The sequence below is a fragment of the Mus caroli genome, chromosome 8, assembly GCF_900094665.2.
Source record: "Mus caroli chromosome 8, CAROLI_EIJ_v1.1, whole genome shotgun sequence".
In the NCBI taxonomy this organism is placed as follows: Eukaryota; Metazoa; Chordata; class Mammalia; order Rodentia; family Muridae; genus Mus; species Mus caroli.
Window position 1 is genome coordinate 80,263,787 of NC_034577.1, and position 21,379 is coordinate 80,285,165.

The 21,379-nt window shown below is 40.4% G+C and overlaps 1 protein-coding gene across 8 annotated transcripts in view; it reads left to right on the forward strand.

Annotated features, from left to right (window-relative positions):
- The window catches only part of Cyld (CYLD lysine 63 deubiquitinase), a 55,927-nt gene extending 34,788 nt beyond the window's left edge, over window positions 1-21,139 (forward strand). For all 8 annotated transcript variants that reach the window (XM_029480370.1, XM_021169542.2, XM_029480372.1 and 5 more), the window contains 8 exons: window positions 697-819; window positions 2,590-2,681; window positions 3,544-3,610; window positions 10,388-10,520; window positions 11,390-11,498; window positions 13,991-14,109; window positions 14,378-14,594; window positions 15,998-21,139. In XM_029480370.1, coding sequence (XP_029336230.1) covers window positions 697-819; window positions 2,590-2,681; window positions 3,544-3,610; window positions 10,388-10,520; window positions 11,390-11,498; window positions 13,991-14,109; window positions 14,378-14,594; window positions 15,998-16,182 — 1,045 coding nt within the window. In that variant the 3' untranslated portion in view covers window positions 16,183-21,139. The remainder of the gene's footprint in view (window positions 1-696; window positions 820-2,589; window positions 2,682-3,543; window positions 3,611-10,387; window positions 10,521-11,389; window positions 11,499-13,990; window positions 14,110-14,377; window positions 14,595-15,997) is intronic.
- The last annotated feature ends 240 nt before the right edge of the window (window positions 21,140-21,379 follow it).

Genomic DNA, 21,379 nt, shown 5'->3' on the forward strand with positions numbered 1-21,379 from the left:
AATTAAACTAAGAGGCTCTGCCAGCTCTGCTCTGTAAACTGTGCACAAGAGCGAGGGGGTTAGCAGGGATGGTAAGATTTCAAAAGCAGAGAGCAGAATAAAGGCTGGGGGTCTTTTTGTTGGTGTAATACTTGTGATTAAACAAACCTTGTAGTATTGCTATTATATTCTTTAGATTTCCTGATAAAAATCTGTTTAAGCCAAATGTTATATTTTTTGATACTAGTAAGTTTCTGCTGCTAGTCACTCACAAGTTATTTTATAGAAGCACATGCCTCAGGAGAACAAGATGTATTTGTCCTAACTAGTAGCCTCCAACTTTCTCCCCATGTTGTCTGTGTGTGAGAGAGAGGGGGAACGAGAGGATGGGGAGAGAGAGAGGGAGGAAGTGGAGAAGGGGGGAGGGAAGAAGGAAGGAAAGAGAGGGAGGGCTGATTTCCAGGCTCTTCTTGACTATGTAAACAAGCTTTTCTCAAAACATTCCCTTGCATGTCTTTACCCTGTGTTTGTGGTTGGGAACTTCAGGTTCTGTGGGCCCACTAATTGCTGAACACAGACCTCTGCTGTCTTGACACATGAATTCTTATGCCATTACTTCCCTATGCATTGTTCCTCTTTCTCTTCTGACTCCTTTAAGAATTTTCTCAAATATCAATATATTTATCGCATGAGGAAAATATTCTTTTTGTTTTGTAGCTTATTTGCTTTTAGTTCTGCCCTGGACACTGTGTTACTTAGACCCAAAGAGAAGAATGATATAGAGTATTACAGTGAGACTCAGGAGCTACTGAGGACAGAGATAGTCAATCCTCTGAGAATGTAAGTACAAGATGTGTTTTGTCTTCAGTTTGCATTCTGTTTGCTATTTTCTTGTGTAGTAATTCTTGCTGTGTGCTCATGTAGTAAAAAAAAGATGAATAGAAATTGATTCTCATGAAGTATTGACTTTTTAAAACCTTTAGTCTTCTGCTTTGTTTATTTCAGTGTATGTAGTAAGTATATTCTATGAAATGATGTGAATCATTTGGTAGCATGTATTATAAGTTAGTAATAACACTGTACTAAAAGCAGATGAGGTGTATTATAGTAATATGGTGTTTGTTTAAAAGAATATTTTTGTGTCTTCCTTTACTTCTTTACTAAGGTGAGTTGTAAATGTGCAGAAGATGATGTGGGAAGACTTTGGTATGTGATGTTGGTGATGTGTGTTAACATCACAGATGGTTAAGTGATGAAGAGTTAAGTCATGCAATGATCATGAAACTAGTAGGTCAGGAAGACAGAGAACAAGCTACGCAATTTAAAGGCCAGTTATGATCAATTTGAATTTTGTTATATACTTTTCTTAACAATAAAAATAAAGATTAATTTAATATATTTAAAAAATAACAAAGTATGTAAATTAAAGGAATATTTTAGATGTCCTACTGTGTCACATAACTAAGAAAGTAAAGGAATAAATTTCTCTATTTAGATACTTGTTTTCCCTAAATTCTGTAATCATTTTACCCTTTAAAATGAATATGTGCTTTGATTTTCACATTAATTATTTTGTCTTATGCAAATTTTAACCTCTCAGATTTTTCTTTCACTATATAAATGGTACTACCAGTAGAGGTCAAATCAATAACAAGGTGTATTATAGCCTTCCTTCTTTGTAAAACACTGTAAGCCTTTCCGTAAGAGACTTAATATTCTTCGCATCATATTGTTCAAGCAGTCCGGAATTGTAGTTAGCCTACTTTGTCACTCACTCTATGCCAAGAGATTGTCAGATGGCCTGTGAGGTCAGGATGTGTCTTGCCGAACATGGTGGTATACACCTGTAATCGCAGCACTTGCTGGCTCAAGAGACTAAGGCAAGATCAGTTGAGCTCAGAAATTTGAGATATATTTCTGGTGTCTGCAAACTTAACACCTGTTGTTTGGACACAGATTTTGCTTTATTGCAAGTTCCCAAAAGCAGATTTTTTTGTTGGTGGTTTTTGTTTATTTGTTTGTTTGCTTAATTTTCCTTTTGTATTCCCAGTGGCAAACATTTTTACGTGAGTCATAGGTATTTATTAACAAGTGAGTGACTAGCACTCTCAAAAGCAAGTACACGATTAGTGCTCAGCTGGCTCTGACTTGCTCCGTTAAGCCCATAGTCTCCATAATCAAACAAAGAGAATTTCTTAATTATGTTGACTGGTTTGATTGCAGACTTTAGATTATTAGTATATCGTTAGTTCCCCTTTTTCATATCTCTTATCCTATATGTTAAAGTGATTTTTCTAAAATGTGGACATTCTATTTTATAAAATAAATATTTTAATAATAAGAAAATGTTACTGATTAAAAACCATTCACCAAGACTTTTAAAATATTTTAGAGTTGTATTAGTGCATGTTATTTTGGAGGTGCCATTCTGGATCTCAGTCTTTCACTTTCTGAAGTTTAGTAAGAAGCCTGCAATTGTGCTTTTAAAAATAGCTGCCTAGTCTATTGATTCGTTTCACATGTTAGAATTTTATGAAAAGTATTTGATTATTAAGATATGTCATATAATTCACTATGCCAGTATCTATTAATTCATTTTTATCAATATAGATATGGATATGTATGTGCCACAAAGATTATGAAACTGAGGAAAATACTTGAAAAAGTTGAGGCTGCATCAGGCTTTACCTCTGAAGAAAAAGGTGACTTTTCTAATTTATTAATTTATGTTGCTAAACAATATGTTAAATTATATCCTGAAGTATGTCTGTTTTACTTAAAGGGTTAATCTTAAATTAAAATTATTTGAGAGGGCTATGGATATATATCTCAGTGGTAGAGTATGCAAGAGACCCTGGGTTTGATTTCTAGCACTGCAAAAATAAATGAAAATTTTTTTTCTATGTGACATGCAAATTTCTCCTGGTGTTGGAAGTGATTCTTCTCTTCCAAAGTAGCTGTGATGTGTAGTAATTAAGAAAGCGGGTGACCTACAGTAGACGACTGAAGTCCCTGCCGCCGCCAGCAGTGGTGTTTGGAGTTGCCTCTCCTCCTGTGGTGAGGGCTGTCCTGAGCCACTCAACTCCCCCACCTACGCTTCTAGTTGAACAGAGCTGTGGAAGAGGTGGACAGCCTTTCTGTCTACTCACAACTAGACAATTTCTCAGATCCAACTTCTGTCTTTGAGTATGTTAACAGGGTTAATGTAGTCAGCTGTGACATTTATACACATGATAATTACTTAAATAGAAGGAAAAATAGGGTTTATTTTAGGTGGTAGTCTACTGAAATCCTCCAAAAGACATAAAAATGTTCTTACTATGTGTAAATGAATATATTCTGCTAAATGGGACAACATGACAACAAAATGGAAAAGTAACATTTTATTATAACCTGTAAATAAAGGTTTTTCCCTTATTAGGAAAGTTTGAAAATACTAAACTTTTAATTAAAATAATTTTGAAGGAATGAAATTAAGTTCAGTGTAGAAATATGTTTGTCATACAGAATATAATGCCTTTAACTTTTGCCTGTGATTTATTTGAATTTTTAATTTTCTCCTAGATCCTGAAGAATTTTTAAATATCCTGTTTCATGATATTTTAAGGGTTGAACCATTGTTAAAAATAAGGTAACTTTCAAGCTGTCTAGAAGCACTGGGAAGTAGGTCTTCTTTTCCACTGCCATCCCTCAGTAGGAATGAAATCCCTGCTGATACTCCTCAGTGTTATCTGAGTGTAGTTAAGCATTGTAAGGACAGATGTGGGTTTCCTTAGCTGCCACCGTTTCCCTGAGCTACACTTGCAGAGCACAAGGTGAACCTGCCCTTTGAATTAGCCCTAGTGAAGATGTGCCCACAACTTATTTACTTATGCAATTGAATATGAATATTTTTGGAAGCTCAGTTAATAAGCTTTTAAAGAGAATCTTATTCTAATTGAATTTAAAAAAAAAAGAAAAAAAAAAAACCACCTGAGAATGTTGTGGGTTTTTTTGTTTTTTGGGTTTTTTTGTTTGTTTGTTTGTTTGTTTGTTTGTTTTTTTACTTCCCGTTACTTACAGAGCTCAGTTAGCTTTAAAATAGCTCTCTAGTTCTCTGTTTAGTAACTTGATCTCTTCGTTCTCTCTGTTGAAAGTATTACCTGAGTTTACTGTGGTATAGTTCTTTTTTTTTTTTTTTTTATTACATATTTTCCTCAATTACATTTCCAATGCTATCCCAAAAGTCCCCCATACCACCCCCCACTTCCCTACCCTCCCATTCCCATTCTTTTGGCTCTGGCATTCCCCTATATTGGGGCATATAAAGTTTGCAAGTCCAATGGGCCTCTCTTTCCAGTGATGGCCGACTAGGCCATCTTTCGATACATATGCAGCTAGAGACAAGAGCTCCGGGGTACTGGTTAGTTCATCATGTTGTTCCAACTATAGGGTTGCAGATCCCTTTAGCTCCTTGGGTACTTTCTCTAGCTTCTCTATTGGGAGCCCTGTGATACATCCAATAGCTGACTGTGAGCATCCACTCCTGTGTTTGCTAGGCCCCTGCATAGTCTCACAAGAGACAGCTATCTTTGGGTCCTTTCAGTAAAATCTTGCTAGTGTATGCAATGGTGTCAGCTTTTAGAAGCTGATTATGGGATGGATCCCTGGATACGGCAGTCTCTAGATGGTCCATCCTTTCATCACAGCTCCAAACTTTGTCTCTGTAACTCCTTCCATGGGTGTTTTGTTCCCAATTCTAAGAAGGGGCACAGTGTCCACATTTTGGTCTTCATTCTTCTTGAGTTTCATGCGTTTAGCAAATTGTATCTTATATCTTGGGTATCCTAAGTTTTGGGCTAATATCCACTTATCAGTGAATACATATTGTGTGAGTTCCTTTGTGATTGTGTTACCTCACTCAAGATGATGCCCTCCAGGTCCATCCATTTGGCTAGGAATTTCATAAATTCATTCTTTTTAATAGCTGAGTAGTACTCCATTGTGTAAATGTACCATAATTTCTGTATCCATTCCTCTGTTGAGGGACATCTGGGTTCTTTCCAGCTTCTGGCTATTATAAATAGGGCTGCTATGAACATAGTGGAGCATGTGTCCTTCTTACCAGTTGGGACATCTTCTGGATATATGCCCAGAAGAGGTATTGCTGGATCCTCCGGTAGTACTATGTCCAGTTTTCTGAGGAACCGCCAGACTGATTTCCAGAGTGGTTGTACAAGCTTGCAATCCCACCAACAATGGAGGAGTGTTCCTCTTTCTCCACATCCCCGCCAGCATCTGCTGTCACCTGAATTTTTGATCTTAGCCATTCTGACTGGTGTGAGGAGGAATCTCAGAACCTCTGGTGGAATCACCATGCCAGATGTGGTATAGTTCTTAATGAGATATTCTAAATGTCAGCACTTTCCAGGTCATTTGAGAGGTCGCAGTGGTAGACCCCTCTCGATTTCAATCTTGGTTTCTCTGTTGAAAATGTTAGGAGTATTCGTTCTGTCTACTTCCTTAAGATCCCAACACTGCCGAGTTAGTTCTCTTACCTCTGTCTCAGTGATGCACTTTGAACCAATGCTAAACGGTTTGTGGGAACAAGGAAAGTGCACAGTGAAAGTGTGGTGCTGCTTAGGAGCTTCTAACAAACGACATTGAGTGTACACACTTAACAGCAAGTCAGGGCTGCCTTAGCTTTCTGTGTGCCTAGAAAATCAAAGAGAATTAACAAAAGAGTTTATAATCCGGCCATTTAAAAAGTAATCATGGAAATGTCAGTAACATTTTTTTATTCCTTCAAGCATATAGAAAATTGAAAATTTTATGTTCTAGGAAAGAAAAATAGGCAGCAATCAAGTTTTTAAAAGTAGAGTTAAAAAAGATTTACACTAAGCTAAAAGGTAGATTTGGTTAGTGAGAAAGATTAATTAATTAAACATGTTAGGTTTTTTTTTTTTTTTTCAAAATAACTTGCATTTTGACAGAATCCAACTTATTGTCCTTTCTTTGAAACTCAAGAAAATGATTTTAGAGTTTTCTACAAAATGAAGTGGGTAAAAATGCCGTCAGGTTTTTTTTTTAAACTTTTTATTGATTCTTTGTGAGTTTCACATCATACACCCTAAGCCTGCCCATCTCCCCAGCCCCTGGCAACCTTCCCCTGCCAAAATAAAAAACAAAAAAGAACCATACGGACAGAGCAAAACAAAGCGTAGAAACCATCTCATCGTGGAAGCTGTCGTGTGCGACAGTGTGACCCACAGTGTACCCCTCTGTCCACACATCTTCACTTGCAAATGTTCATTGAAGCGAGTCACTGGTCTGGTTCATGAACTCTAGGCTTCTGTGACACCATCAATATTGGAGCTCATCGGGACACCTCCTGGTTGTCCTGTTGTTGCTTTGTTTCCCAGAGATCCTGCAACTCTGGATCATCAGGACTGGCCCTTTCATGTGTCCCATTTGCGGATGACATAGATTTTGAGGTGGGCCAACTCAGAGCCCTGGATCTGGACCTGGGTGGTAGCTGAGCTAGTCAACACACTGCCTCTCACTTATCCACGCCACTAGGATGAGCTCTCCAGCACTGCCCAGGCTAGGCCACCCAGTACCGCCTTTAGCAGGAGGAAGGGTCAGCTCTCCTGCTCTCCTGCTCTCCTGCCCTCCCTCGGGGCCTGCTCAGTCACACCCACACCTCCAGAGTCAGCTTCTCCTTGATGCCCAGTCAGGGGGCTGGGCCCACTCTGCCAAGTGCTGCAGCCTGTGAAGCTTTCACATCCTAAGGGCCGGCCCACCAGAGCCTTCACCATCAGGGTTAGCTCTCTTCCTCTCATGCCCTTGTGGTCAGCTCTCCTACTACTGTAGATGGTGAGGGGCGGAGGAGGGCATCACCCCTGCACCCTCACTGCCCTACAATAGATGAGTGGTAGGGCCAGCTCTCCCACACTCTTGGCCTTAGGGCTGGCTCACCCATGCTGCTTCTCCCCAAACCCCACCACTGACCAGGGGCAGCACTACTGTGTTGACCAGGGGAGGTAGGGGCCACACTCCTAAGTGCTGCACCAGTGAGTGGCAGGGCCAGCTCGCTTGCTTTCATGACTCCAGGGCCAGCTCTCCTGGCTACCATAGGTGTAGGATTCTTTTATTAAAAAAAAAAAGGATTATAATTTGTGAAGGAAAAACAATAGACATTAAAATAGTATATAATTGGAAGTATTTATTAATAAACTTGAATAGGAAACTTAGTGGTATTGAAAGAAAAGATATGATATAGGACATCTGGTAGGTAGTTTGGGAAGAAAATGTCAGGTTTTTTTTCTTTTCTTTTTTTTTTTTTTTCATCTTTTAAGTTTTGTATTTGTTTTATCCTGAAATGTGGCCTTAGAGTCTCTCCATGGCTAGCCTGTAACATGCTGTGTAGACCAGGCTGGTCTCATCTGCCTGTTTCCTGAGTACTTATATTAAATGCATATGCCACCATACTGAGACTCCTTTAAAAGGTTTTTTTTTTAGAATAAACATAGATTTATTAAGGAAAAGCAAGAAAAAAACTCCTGAGAAAGAAGGGACTTCAAGAGAAGAATAGCCTGTTTGTCTTTTAGTGAAATAAACTAAGAATGCTTAAAATCGTTTTTAAATTTTTCCCCTTAGTCTAGCCATATCTAAGAGACATCAAGACTTCCCAGGTTTAATATAAGTTGAATACTGCAGTAATTCTCAGAAGTAAGAAAGTGTCAGATACTGTTCAGAGTGTGAAGGCCTTTCTGGAATTGGGAAAGGCACCTGGGCAATTCTTTACCCTCCCCCTCACACTTCCAAGCAACCTGTTCATAATTCCACCAACTCTTTCCTAAAGACTGTAAGATGGTATTTTGAGTTCTTCTTATTCTCCCAAGTGCCATTCTTGTCTTTATAAGGGAGGCCAGCTAATAGGGGGCTGAATACTGTCTTAGTTAGGATGTCACTGCTATGAAGGGACACCATGACCAGGGCAACTCTCATAAGGACAACATTCAGTTGGGGCTGGCTTACAGTGTCAGAGGTTCAGTCATCATGGTGGGAGCATGGCAGCATCCAGGCAGATGGTGCTGGAGAGGAAGCTGAGAGTTCTACATCTTGATCCGAAGGCAGGCAGCCAGGAGGAGGCTCTCTTCTACACCTAGTGGAACTTAGGCACTAGGAGCTCTCAAACCCAACTACACAGTGGTACATTCCTCCAACAAGGCCACACCTATTCATTTAAAAATAATTTAAATTTTATTTTTAAATTATATGTGTGACTGCAGTATCTACAGAGGCCAGAAGAAGATGTAGGACCATCTGAAGCAGGAGTTACAAACTCCCTCTTGTGGGTTTTGGGAACTGAGCTCTGGGCCTCTGAAAGAGCAGTGTGTTGTCCTAACTGCTCAGACATTTCTTGCCACTTTCGGTTGTGAGCCTTAGATTTTTTTGTTTTTGATTTTTTTTTTTTTTTTTGTCTTTTAAAGGATGAACTCTTTCTCCAGCCCAAACATACAATTTTAAAGCTATTACTTTTTACTTCTCATCCCTGTGGGCTTTTGGCCGTCTTTAATGCAGGATACATTCATTCTAACTTCAGAAGTCTTCAAAAGCTTTAATAGTTCCAACACTGTTCAAATACTGTTCAAGTGTATAGTCTTTTTAACTGTGAGCCCCTGAAAAAAAATGAATAAACAAGTTTCCTACCTCAGCTTATAGTGATGCAGGGGAGGCTTCTCATTCCCAAAAGCAGGAGTTGGGGGACAGAGCAAGAAAAGGTCTGACTAAAGCCAGAAGACACAAGTACTATGGCCACTAAGGCAGGGCCATCCAAGCTCCTTGTAGCACCAGTGATGACATCATGAGCTGCATGCTCCCCATGGAGCTGCAGGATCTGGGTATTCTCAGATGCGTGAGTACAGGACTTCAGGACCCACCTACTGTGGTCTGCACCACAAAGGCAGACCCAAACCACTGCAACCCATGAGTTTCTATTTTAATATTTGTAAGATGTAGATGTCCATTTTTTAAAAGTTACCAAATTGATATCCCTGTGCTCTTGGCTTGTCCCTAGTGGAGAATGTACAACCCAACTAGCATGGTTTGGTACAGCTTCACAGCTTTGTTATGATTCTGTAGGTTCTTTCAGACTTCTAAAACTCAAGCCAGAAAGTTACTTAATTTTTTTTATCAGTTTCTAAAAATTTCATATTGTATGTTTAGTGTGCTTCCCCCTATACCTCCATCCCTTCCCGACCCTTTTTGTGTCTTCTTCCTGATAGTCCCTTTGTTCCCTAGATAGCTTCATAATAAATACATTCATGTCATATACAAATAAATGCTTTGTCCAAATTTATGTAAAATCTAGGAACCATAAATGAGAGAAAACACATTGTTTCTCTTTATAGTATTGCTTTAATTTGTTTAATATGATTATTTCCAGTTGCATTCATTTTTCTATGACTGATATATTTTGTTCTTTATGGTTGAGAAGAGCTCCAGTGTGTATTTCTAGCCCAGACACTATTGTTTAAAAAAAAAAAAAAAGATAAATAGTACTGAAAGATTAAAAATAAAACCTCTTAGTAGTGTTAGTTTTAAGAATTACGACTAAGATTTTAAGGGATGGGAGATGTTACAGTGTTCACTGTGATGGGAATTTGTAGACTTTTATGTGGTATTTGTCAGGTCAGTGGGTGACCATCTAAAGACTTGGTAGCTACAAGGCTGGAGGACAGTTGTTAGGGTCCCTGGGTTTCACACCTTGTCCTGCTTAGCTTGCTAGAAAATTGTCCTTCTGTACCTCTTAGGGCCTTTATTTTAGGGAGTAAAAAGAAGTTGATCTAGACAGTGTAAGAGTCTGTCATTGAGCCATTTAAGCATTCACTGTAATCATTAAAAGCAGATTGCTGCTTTCTAGATCTGGAGAGAGAAATCGAACTGATTATTGCTCACATAGTGTTTCTTTTTTTTTTTAAGATTTATTTATTTATTATATGTAAGTACACTGTCGCTGTCTTCAGACACACCAGATGCGTCAGATCATTATGGATGGTTGTGAGCCACCATGTGGTTGCTGGGATTTGAACTCCGGACCTTTGGAAGAGCTAAGAGCTGTCAGGTGCTCTTACCCACTGAGCCATCTCACCAGCCCTCACATAGTGTTTCTTGACTGGGATATTAGTCTATACATTTTTCTTGTGATCACAGAGAGAACTTGTGAATAATTTATGAGGTCTTCTGCATAGTGCGTTTAATTATCTCATCCAAATCATTGTCTTTCACCTGGCTTTGGATGGTGCAGAGCTGCACATCTGATCATGGTATTATAGTCTCAGGTCCTGCCAGCTGGCTGGATATTGTGATTCAATCATTTAGCGTATGTGGATAGCTTATGTACGTTTCTTTTTGATACTCTTAGATCAGCAGGTCAAAAAGTTCAAGACTGTAACTTCTATCAAATTTTTATGGAAAAAAATGAGAAAGTTGGAGTACCCACAATTCAGCAGTTATTAGAATGGTCTTTTATCAACAGCAACCTGAAATTTGCAGAGGTTAGTGATTCTGACTGTTTTCTTGTTGTTGTTTTATTTCTTAGCAGTGGTCAGAAGGGGGATGTTAAACTCAGGGCTTGTACATACTACCCTGAGTGCTGCCCTGCTCAACCACACCCAGCTCTCACTCACCCTGTTAAGAAAACCCACACAAAAAATTATGTTCCAACTTTGTTCTTTTTTAAGAAAGCTCTTTAGCTTAAGTTGAAATGTTTTGGATTTAGGTGCAAAGTGGGGGGGAAATCTAGTGTTTAACCTGAAGACCTTTAAAGGTGCTTAGTGCCAAAGGTATGCATATACATATACATGTTTATGTTTTTAGTTGTCATTTTACCCAAGCATCGTATCTAAACATTTAGAAGGTAATGCTATTTTTCTCCCTTTGTTAAAGATAAAATGCCAGTGAAATCTTCTGTGTGGGTTTGTTAATGAATGTAATAGAAGACTGTCTTTTACCTGAATGGATGGTTTCCGTAGTGCATGCCGTGGTCTGTTGCTGGAACGTTTGTTCATCTCACTTACTTTGCTGATGTATAGGTAGCATCTTCTGTGATGACGTCTGACAGGAAAGTCAGGAGATCCTGTAGCTCACTGCTGCTCTGTGTCCACACTGCACATTCACATGTGGGCCAACAGCGCAGTGCTGAAACTACTGCTGGGTTTGACAGCTGTGACTGCTTCAGTTTCAGAGGGAAACTTGTTTTTGCAGTTTTTTCCCTTAGTGCAGGAGACGAGACTCAAAGGTGTGGGCATGCTACTATTCTAAGCTGAGGAGGCCCAGCCCTGTAGGACTGTGATTTCTAAAGCGATGTATCTGTTATTGTTGTTGTTATTGTTATCAATAACACTATTATTTTTATTATTTTTAGGCACCATCATGCTTGATTATCCAGATGCCTCGGTTTGGAAAAGACTTTAAACTATTTAAAAAAATTTTTCCTTCCCTGGAATTAAATATAACAGATTTACTTGAAGACAGTAAGTTATAGTCCTTAGTTTGTTTGTTTTAGAAATAGTCACATTGGTTGTGGATATAGTACTTTGACACGCAGTGCAGTACCTGAAGAGCTTGGACATATTAAGCCAATAATTTGAGTGCTGAGAATTTATTCTGAAAAGAGAAGAGGTAAAAACAATTTAAATGCAAAATCACTTATCATTATATGATAAGAAAGTAGAGACAAGTAAATGTTAGTGAGAGGCCAGAGGTTGATTGGACTATTCTTACAGCTACTACCATTAAACACATGAGTATGAGGACAACATACATGGAAACCATTGTAAGTGGAAGGAAAGTGCATTGTGAGACTGAATGGGAGACATGCGTGAAATGCACATGCACTGGACGCACGCAGGTATATAGATATGCAGACATACAAGTGTTAGAGAAAGTTTATAATAATAATAATAGTGCATTTCTCTTGCTGACTAAGCTCATAGGTGCTATCAGTTTTCTTTATACTTTCTTTATATCTCTTGGGTATTTTATGACCAGAGAAACAGTCTTAGAATAGGCTATCAAAAATGGTTATTTGAAAAAAAATCCTAAAAATAAAAAACACAGGAAATCCAAATGAAATTTTAAAAGGATCAGAAGGGGGCTAGGCCTCCCCACCCCCAGAGCATTTTTAGTGACAGAATACCTTTTTTTTTTCATTTAATTTATTTATTCACTTTACACTCCAATATCAGCCCCCTCCTCCCAGTGCCCCTTCACACACATAGATCCTCCCTCTCTCCCCCTGCTCTCCCCTTCTCCTCTGAGAAGGGAGAGCTTGCCCTCTCCGAGCATCACGCCCCACCTCACCCCAGCACATCTTATTTAGTCACTTGACATTTGCCATCCATCTTGAAGGACTGTTTCACTGAGCACAGAATGCTATGTTCACAGGATTTGCTGCCTTTCACACTACCCCTGGCTGGCTGGCATAGCCTCTAATGAGAAATTAGCAGTGTTTGGGTCATTGTTTGCGGCTTCATAATTTATTTTTCTCTGCCTGCTTTTTTTTTTAAAACTTGATATTCTCTTTATTTACATTTCAAATGTTATCCAGTTTCCTGGTTTCCCCTCCGAAAACCCCCAGTCCCTCCCCCACTCCCCTGCTCACCAACCCACCCACTCCCAGTCCCTCCCCCACTCCCCCTGCTCACCAACCCACCCACTCCCGCTTAGTGCAGAGTTCTCTCAGACCTGCAAAGAAGACTTAATCCCAGTACTCCTCAAACTATTCCACAAATAGACACAGAAGGCGCTCTACCCAACTCGTTCTATGAAGCCACAATTACTCTAATACCTAAACTACACAAAGACCCAACAAAGAAAGAGAACCTCAGACCAATTTCTCTAATGAATATCGATGCAAAATTACTCAATAAAATTCTTGCAAACCGATTCCAAGAACACATCAAGACAATCAACCATCATGATCAAGGAGGCTTCGTCCCAGAGATGCAGGAATGGTTCAATATAAGGAAATCCATCAATGTAATCCACTATATAAACAAACTGAAAGACAAAAACCATATGATCATTTCATTAGATGTTGAGAAAGCATTTGACAAAATCCAACACCCTTCATGATAAAAGTCTTGGAAAGATCAGGAATTCAAGGCCCATACCTAAACATAGTAAAAACAATATACAGCAAACAAGTAGCCATCATCAAACTAAATGGTGAGAAACTTGAAGCAATCCCATTAAAAGTAGGGACTAGACAAGGCTGCCTACTCTCTCCCTATCTATTCAATATAGTACTCGAAGTCCTAGCCAGAGCAATTAGACAACAAAAGGAGGTCACAGGGATACAAATTGGAAAGGAAGAAGTCAGAATATCACTATTTGCAGATAATATGATAGTATACTTAAGTGACCCCAAAAATTCCACCAAAGAACTTCTAAACCTGATAGACAACTTCAGTGAAGTAGCTGGATATACAGTTAGCTCAAACAAATCAGTGGCTTTCCTCTACTCAAAGAATAAACAGGTTGAGAAGGAAATTAGGAAAATAACACTCTTCACAATAGTCACAAATAATATAAAATACCTTGATGTGACTCTTAGCTAAGCAAGTGAAAGATCTGTATGACAAGAACTTCAAGTCTCTGAAGAAAGAATTCAAAGAAGATTTCAGAAGATGGAAAGATCTCCCATGCCCATGGATTGGCAGGATTAATATAATAAAGATGGCCATCTTGCTAAAAGCAATCTACAGATTCAGTGTAATCCCCATTGAAATTCCAACTCAGTTCTTAACAGAGTTAGAGCAATTTGCAAATTCATCTGGAATAACAAAAAACATAAGATAGCGAAAACTATTCTTAACAATAAAAGAACTTCTAGTGGAATCACCATCCTTGACCCCAAGCTGTACTACAGAGCAATTGTGATAAAAACTATGGTATTGATACCGTGACAGGCAGGTAGAATACTTTTTAAAAGACTTCTTCCTCCCCTTTCTGCATATGGTAGCTCCCAGGCAGTGCCGCATCTGTGGAGGACTTGCGATGTACGAGTGTAGAGAGTGCTACGACGATCCGGACATCTCAGCTGGGAAGATCAAGCAGTTCTGTAAGACCTGCAGCACTCAGGTAATCTGTACTTACCTGGTGGACATGCCCTGTAGAAGTCATCTACTGACCGACTGTCCACTACATTTCTGGACTTGAAAGCCCTTCAGAATCAAAGTACATTCATAGTAAATGTTCTTGCTCATCTCTCTTCTGTTGGTGTGTGTGTGTGAGAGAGAAATACTTGGCTGTGTTTATAAGAGCTGGGCTCAGTGAAGGTGGCTAGAGTCTGCTCCCTTGAAACATGGTATTAGCTCATGTGTGGTGTTTTCTTCATGGTCCCGTTTAGGTTCACCTTCATCCCAGGAGGTTGAATCATTCTTATCATCCAGTGTCACTTCCCAAAGACTTGCCTGACTGGGACTGGAGACACGGCTGCATCCCCTGTCAGAAGATGGAGTTATTTGCTGTTCTCTGCATAGAAACGAGCCACTATGTTGCTTTTGTGAAGTACGGGAAAGATGACTCTGCCTGGCTCTTCTTTGACAGCATGGCGGATCGAGATGGTATTAACCACCTTCGTCAGCATCCTGTATTTAGGGGTGTAGTGCTTCCTAGTGAGAACACGTGGGTGAAGTAATAGGGTGTTTGTGAGAAAATCCTTTAAGGAATAGTATGGTGCTATAGACTTTAATCTTCGAACTGTATTCATAATTCAGCTACCCAAACTAAGGAACAATGTTATGACATCTTGGCACTTAAACAGATTTGTTAAAGAGTGCTATCTAAGATCTCAGCACTTGGGAGGTAGAGGATTGTGAATTAGAGGCCAGTGTGTGGTACATAATGAGAATCTTTTTCAATTTGCCCTACCTCAAAAAAAAAAATCCTAAGATTCTTCTTTTAGATCTGATTTTACCATCTATTTCCTTTCAGTTCTGTATACACTGTAGTAGCCATTTATTGAGCACCTGTAGGCCAAGCTCAGTGGGAATACTGCAGTTGTAGAAATTATGCCTGTTTTTCTGTTGTCTTAGTTAAAGTTTAAAGTGGTGAAGATTGCATGGTTTGCATGTAACTCATTTTTCCTGATCTCCTGCATTCCATTTCATGAAGAAACCTTTATCTAATGAGCTGTTCCTAGGAAGCTTAGTCATTTCTTAATACACAGTTCAGTGTCGGGACCTCAAAAAGTTTTAGAAGTAAAATACTTGTCACAGTACACCCAACCCCCCAACCCCTATTTCTACAGGTATTCTCCCAAGCTCTAGGCCCTAAGGTCTTCTGGTGTGGCTCTCTAATAACCAGAGGATCCTAGTAGCACCTCCTTGACCAGAGACACAAGACCAGCAGTTCTCCATCTCTTCCCAGCTCTTCAACACCTGAGGGGCACGCCCACCTCTCCTGTTTATATGCTTCACCCAGTTAGCATTAGCAGCATGGCTTTTGGGAAAGTACTTGGGAGAGTAAAACCAAACAGGCTTTCTGTAATCCAGTCATCAAAGCACACGTAATCAATGTGCTTTCTGCTGATCCGTGTATAAACAACGCATGTTAGAGGTGTGCAAGTATGTCCTTAAAACATAGGAAAACAGCAGTGTGTATTACTAACTGTTTCAAAAACTGGGCAAAATTTTTGTGGAAAAGAATGTCAGGCTGTTAGTGTATGGGAGGGACTTGCAGGTATGAGGAATCAAGACTGTGCACACAGTGGGTAGCAGCCTGCAAATCAGGCCTATCTTAAATATGTGTTCTTTCACCAGTTTTATTCACTTTTGCCTGTGGAACCCTCTCAGAAGCCAAGGAGACTATAATTCTAGAAACTGGAAGTCAAACAAAGGTTTTCTTCCAGTTCTCAGAGTCAGTACTCATTAAATTCTAGGATAGTAGAATTGTTCAGGTAGGACAGGGTGCCGGAAGGACTTAGACATTCACTTCCCTAAATAGATTTCACTGCCCCTCTCTCTAGGTGGTCAGAATGGCTTCAACATTCCACAAGTGACGCCCTGCCCAGAAGTGGGAGAGTACTTGAAGATGTCTCTGGAGGACCTGCACTCTTTGGACTCCAGAAGGATTCAAGGCTGTGCGCGCAGACTTCTTTGCGATGCATACATGTGCATGTACCAGAGTCCAACCATGAGCCTGTACAAATAACCAGGTCATCCGCAGTGGGCAGAGACAGCACAAACCTTAGTGCTGTGTCTTCCTCCAGCTTGTTTGTGGTTCTGTCCGGCACCCATTGCCGGCAATGGGTGTCTCTTTTGATGATGGCCCTTCAGCAAAGGATTCCTGTGTTTCCAAACAAATTGCTTTTGTGTTCCTGAAGTATTTAATAAGAAGCATTTTGCACTCTAGGAAGTATGTTTGTGTTGATTTTTTAAGAAGTCTAAATGGATTTATTAATATCTAACACTTTAAGTTAACTGCATTGATGATACGATATTTTTGGAAGCATACAATTTTAATTGTGACGTCTAAAACCTCTTTTAGTCCATTGAGGATGTAAATAAATATTTCTTCTTATGGACCAAGGGTATGAAATCATTTTCCTTTTGTAGCTAATGATTGCCTTGAGAAAGACTTAATATGATTTTATTAAGAGTCCACCTTTACTCCAGTTGTTGAAGATGTGCTGAGTTTAATTGTTAATTTTCCTATAAAGTGCTGATTTCCTGCATGTCTGTACTTTGCTGAGTTTCTGTGTTCCTGCAGCAGTGGTCAGAACATGCTGAAATTCCTTTCATGGTGTTATTTTTTATTTGTTCTAGTTTTGAGATAAATGAGTGACTCTGTCATAAAATGTCCATTTTTGATGTGTTCTTGAAGAATTAGGGTACAAAACAAGCATCGTAGTCATAGTAACAACTGTTACTGAACAGGTTTTCTGTAGGGGCTCCTAAGTATGGGACAACATGCAGTGGTTTCTGAAATGACTGAGTGATAAGTAAATTATATATTCTTTTTTTTAAAGATTTATTTTATTTATATGAGTACACTGTAGCTGTCTTCAGACACACCAGAAGAGGGCATCAGATCTTATTACAGATGGTTGTGAGCCACCATGTGGTTGCTGGGAATTGAACTCAGGACCTTTGGAAGGGCAGTCAGTGCTCTTAACTGCTGAGCCATCTCTCCAGCCCCAAATTATATATTCTTATACAGACCCACAGTCCAGAGAAAATGAAGCTGGCTCAGAGTTAGCACCAACATTTCCCTGAAAAAATGTGTTAGGTGTTTAAAAATCTCATTGTAAATAAATTATTTTATTTTTAGTTTAAGTGAATTTCTCTTAATTTAAATAAGACTAATATTTTTGTTTGACTGAAGACCCTTATACTCTCTGGTGTCAATTTGGTATCACTTGAAACAGTGACAACCACATCAGCATGTTACTGCAATGTCAGTGATGATTTCAAAGGAGAAAACGGATGTCATCTTAGGACTGCGTGTGTGTGTAGACCATGGCGGATGCTGTAGAATGCTTGTTGTCTGAGTGTGTTTTGTGGTATGGCTGTCTCTCTGAATAATGTCAACCTTACAGAAAGAGAAGGTGGTATATGTGTAACATATGGCTTTATAAAAGATTTAATGTCAAAAGAGTCTATAAATATTGCTGTTATTTTTAAAGGCACTTTACTCCTTGGTTTTATTATTCCATTTTGCTGGTGTGGATTAGCTTTATAAATCACAACACACAAAACTCGTCCATCTTGTAATATTTGTACTTTTGCAATGGAAAAGTGTGTATCCTGTGCACAGACTTTTATATAGCTGAGTGCCTAGACTGGGTGGAGAGGCCATGAGTAGATAGCAGTAAAGTCCTCCAGCTATAGGCTGGCCTTGCCTTCATCATCCTGGGACAAGTGAGAACAGTGAGCACAGGGGCTGAGCTTGCACACTGACCAGAATTCAGTCACCCTGTAATAAGTGTGTATTTAATGAGTCTGTTAGTGTGGTAGTGTGATTTTGAAAGGTTTAACTGAGGAATGGTCAGGTCTTTGTTTATAGGCAAGCCTGGCTTAACAGTGAAGGGGAGGGGGCTGAGGGAAAGCTTTTTTTTTTTTTTTTAACTTCAGAAATGGAGGCAAAAATCCATGTGCAAAGAGACTAGCTACTTGGCTTTCAGAGGAGAGGACTCAAAGCTTGTTTGCAGTGGTTCTGAAGTTGGAGTGGCACTTAGTGAGTGAGGAGGACCATGTCCACAGGCAATCCTTAAGCAAGATCATCTCAAAATTGCACTGTGTCCTTTAGCAGTAGTGGGTGGGTAGGGGCACACAGCGGAACACCCACTTACAGTGGCTGGGGAGGCCTGAGGACCACAGGCCAGCAGGAGCTCTCTCCCATGCCTTCTTGTCCCTCTGGATAGCCCCTCCTCATTCCTTGTCCCAGCAGAGCCTGGTTTGCCCCTGGGGCAATAGGATTGGACCCTGTGGTGCAGATAGCCCTCATGCCTGTGGATTACTTTAATTTTGTAATCTTAGGTTTTCTGTACCGTTTTTCCCAATTGCCTTTTAAAATATTTTGAGTGTCCTTCTCCTTATCAAGATGGTAGTGTAGTAGGATTGTTTTACTCACAACATGGTTTAGGAGCCATAGCTACAAATAGGAAATATAAGAATTCTATTTCTCTACTGTGAGGCAAATCTGTATATATGTATGGAGAGTCAGGAGGATGAACAAGGGAGAGGAAAGGGCCCAGGCACATTTTTAATCCAAAAGCTACAAAGTGTCTAGCTCCTGGGGCGAGCTTCACAGAGAGTCCAGCTCAGTTCACAAAGTATTTTCTAAGTTGGGAAAATGCATTGAGAAACAGAGCAAGGTATCTGTGTAGTGCAGCTGTGGGTGGTTCCTATGCATTTTATCCTCAGAGTAGCCTAGGGTTTTTATTTTATGTTTGCCAAGTGCTTAGGTAAATGGCCGGGATCCTCTTACCTCTGACTTCTGGAGCGTGTCCGTCCATTCTCTGGTTGTCTGAATGTGGCGTTTTCATAAATCTAGGAGCAGCAGCCCTCCCAACTGCAATTTAGTAAGCAGGTAGATAAGCTTGCATCTGTTTGCATCTTCCTGCGCTGAGTTGGGAGTGCAAAACCCGGTACTTGGCCTGGTGAGTAACTGCCAACAAGTATTTATGGGACATTTGCTAGGTGGCTAGCATACGGCATGGGGCCTAAGAGACCCGGGGCCTGCTCTCATACAGCTTACTGCTCAGTTTCTATACCAGAGCAACCGTTGATGCTTCTTAGCATAGGCATGGGTAACAGGCATGTCTGGGGACCACTTTGGGAGACAACCTAGTGTAACCTTATTGCAAAGGACTAAGAGACAAAAATCCCGGGTTCTTTCTCCATCACTTGCTCTGTAGCTGAACACCACCTCGATTTCTTGAGCTTCAGTGTCTTGTTCTGTCTGATGAAGGGGTTGGATATGTAGTTGGATAAGGGGAAGCAGTACAAATTGTCAGGGTTCCAGGCCATGCCTGATACATCTGAGTTTTTGCTGGAGGTAGGAAATTTCAACTCAGAAGCTCATCCACAGAAAACAGTGACCAGCAGCAGTTATGGAGTCATAAGGCTGGAAGGCTTCAAAGACCCCCTTCTTCTGTTAGTGTTATCTACGGCAGTTACTCTGTGTAAGTGTGAAGGAGTGGTTACTGACTCTGTGTGGATCTGCGTTTACATATGACCTGATGGGAGTGCATCTGGTATGTGTCCCTCCCCCCTGTATTGCTGGAGAGATTAGTAATTGTAGGTATACACGGAAGTGTCAGGATGTTCAGTGGCACGCACTTAGATGTTTCTTTTCACTTTATTTCTATAGAAACAGGTTCCGGGAGCCAGAGAAGTAGGGAAAAAAATCCCTGAGCTCATCTCTCTCTACTACTTAATAATGCAAACATTTAAATTCTTGGGAAGATTTTCCCTCCCCACTCCCTACCCCCAGTAACAGGTCAGAATAGGATTTCCTTCTTAGAGAAGGTAGGTCATGAGGCCTGCAAATTAAAAAACAAAAACAAAAAAGCAAACAAGGTGGCTTTCCTTGGTCTTTGTGATTCCAGCTCTTCACCAGTGAAAGAATTCTTTAGTTCCATAGTGCAACCAGGGTGGATGGAGAAGAGGTTGCTATAGTGGGAGCCAGTGAGCAAAGAGGGTTGGAGGAGGCAGAGGACAGGGCTCATCAGGGAAGGCAAGCCTGTGGCTCTGGGCATTGGCCCTCTTGTCAAAGGTGTCAGAGCGTGGCTTCCTGTGAGGGGCTTTCCCTTGCTCCTGTGTGAGCGTCTGTCCGTTGTCTTACTGGGTGGGGGTGGGGGGGCCTGGATGGAGATGTTAGGGGAGATAGCTTAGTCTTGTTATAAACTCTAGACTTGCTAAAAAGGGTTCTCTTGAGTCCAAATGCAGTGCCAGAGGGTGGGAAGCAGAATTGGCCAGTAGTGAACAGTGGCATTGTGGGTGATAAGCCCTTTCTGGTGGCCTTAAATAGCAGTGCTGGTCCTCGAGCGCCACAGGGTCCCCTACCTCTATCCTGGCAGTGCTGATGGGTTTGTTACAGCGTATTTTGGTTCTCATTCTCATTTAGGGAAAAGGGCTGTTGATGAAGAGATTATCCTTCCAGGCATCAGGGGCCTCAGCACAGTTCTCTGTGCTTTTAAACACTGTTGACTTTCATTAGTTATTCTAAAGGGATTTATACTGGAGATACAACTCTCTTTGGTTTCATATTATGAAATAGCTTTGTACTGTGGAATGCTAACTCTGGAAAGTCTCCCTCATACCAGAACCAAACATTCATTATATATATATATATATATATATATATATATATAAAATATCTCCCTGGTACTCTCCAGGGAGGTGGTTACTATCAAGCTGACCCAAAGGAGCACAATATGTGTTCCAGTTCCTTTTCTGGTACCTTGTTCAACATTCTTTTTTTCCTGAAGAACATCCTTTTGTTTATGAAAACATGAATAGCATCATGTAAAGCAATCCCTTGCTATCAGAATGCTCCAGTTTAGCCTTAATTTTGTAAACCTTGGAGAGGAGTGGAGTGCTGCTGTGAGAAGAGATGTACCATGTACTGTTTCTGTATCATTAAAGTGCAGTTTTTATGCTTCTCTCTCCTTGATTTCTTTAGGGGGAGGGTCTTGGAGTTAGGGAAACACAGGAACTGGTTCTTTACAACTTCTCAAGTGCTTAAATCAGAAAGCCCCTGGGAAACGCTAGCCACAGTTGTCTTCCTCAAGCTTCCAGGCCCACGCTGCGTCTAGGAAGGCTATCGGGATCTAGTCATTAGACTCTGCCCACTCTGGTGCTGGAGATGGCTCATGGCCAGCGTCTCTAAGCCTCCGACCACA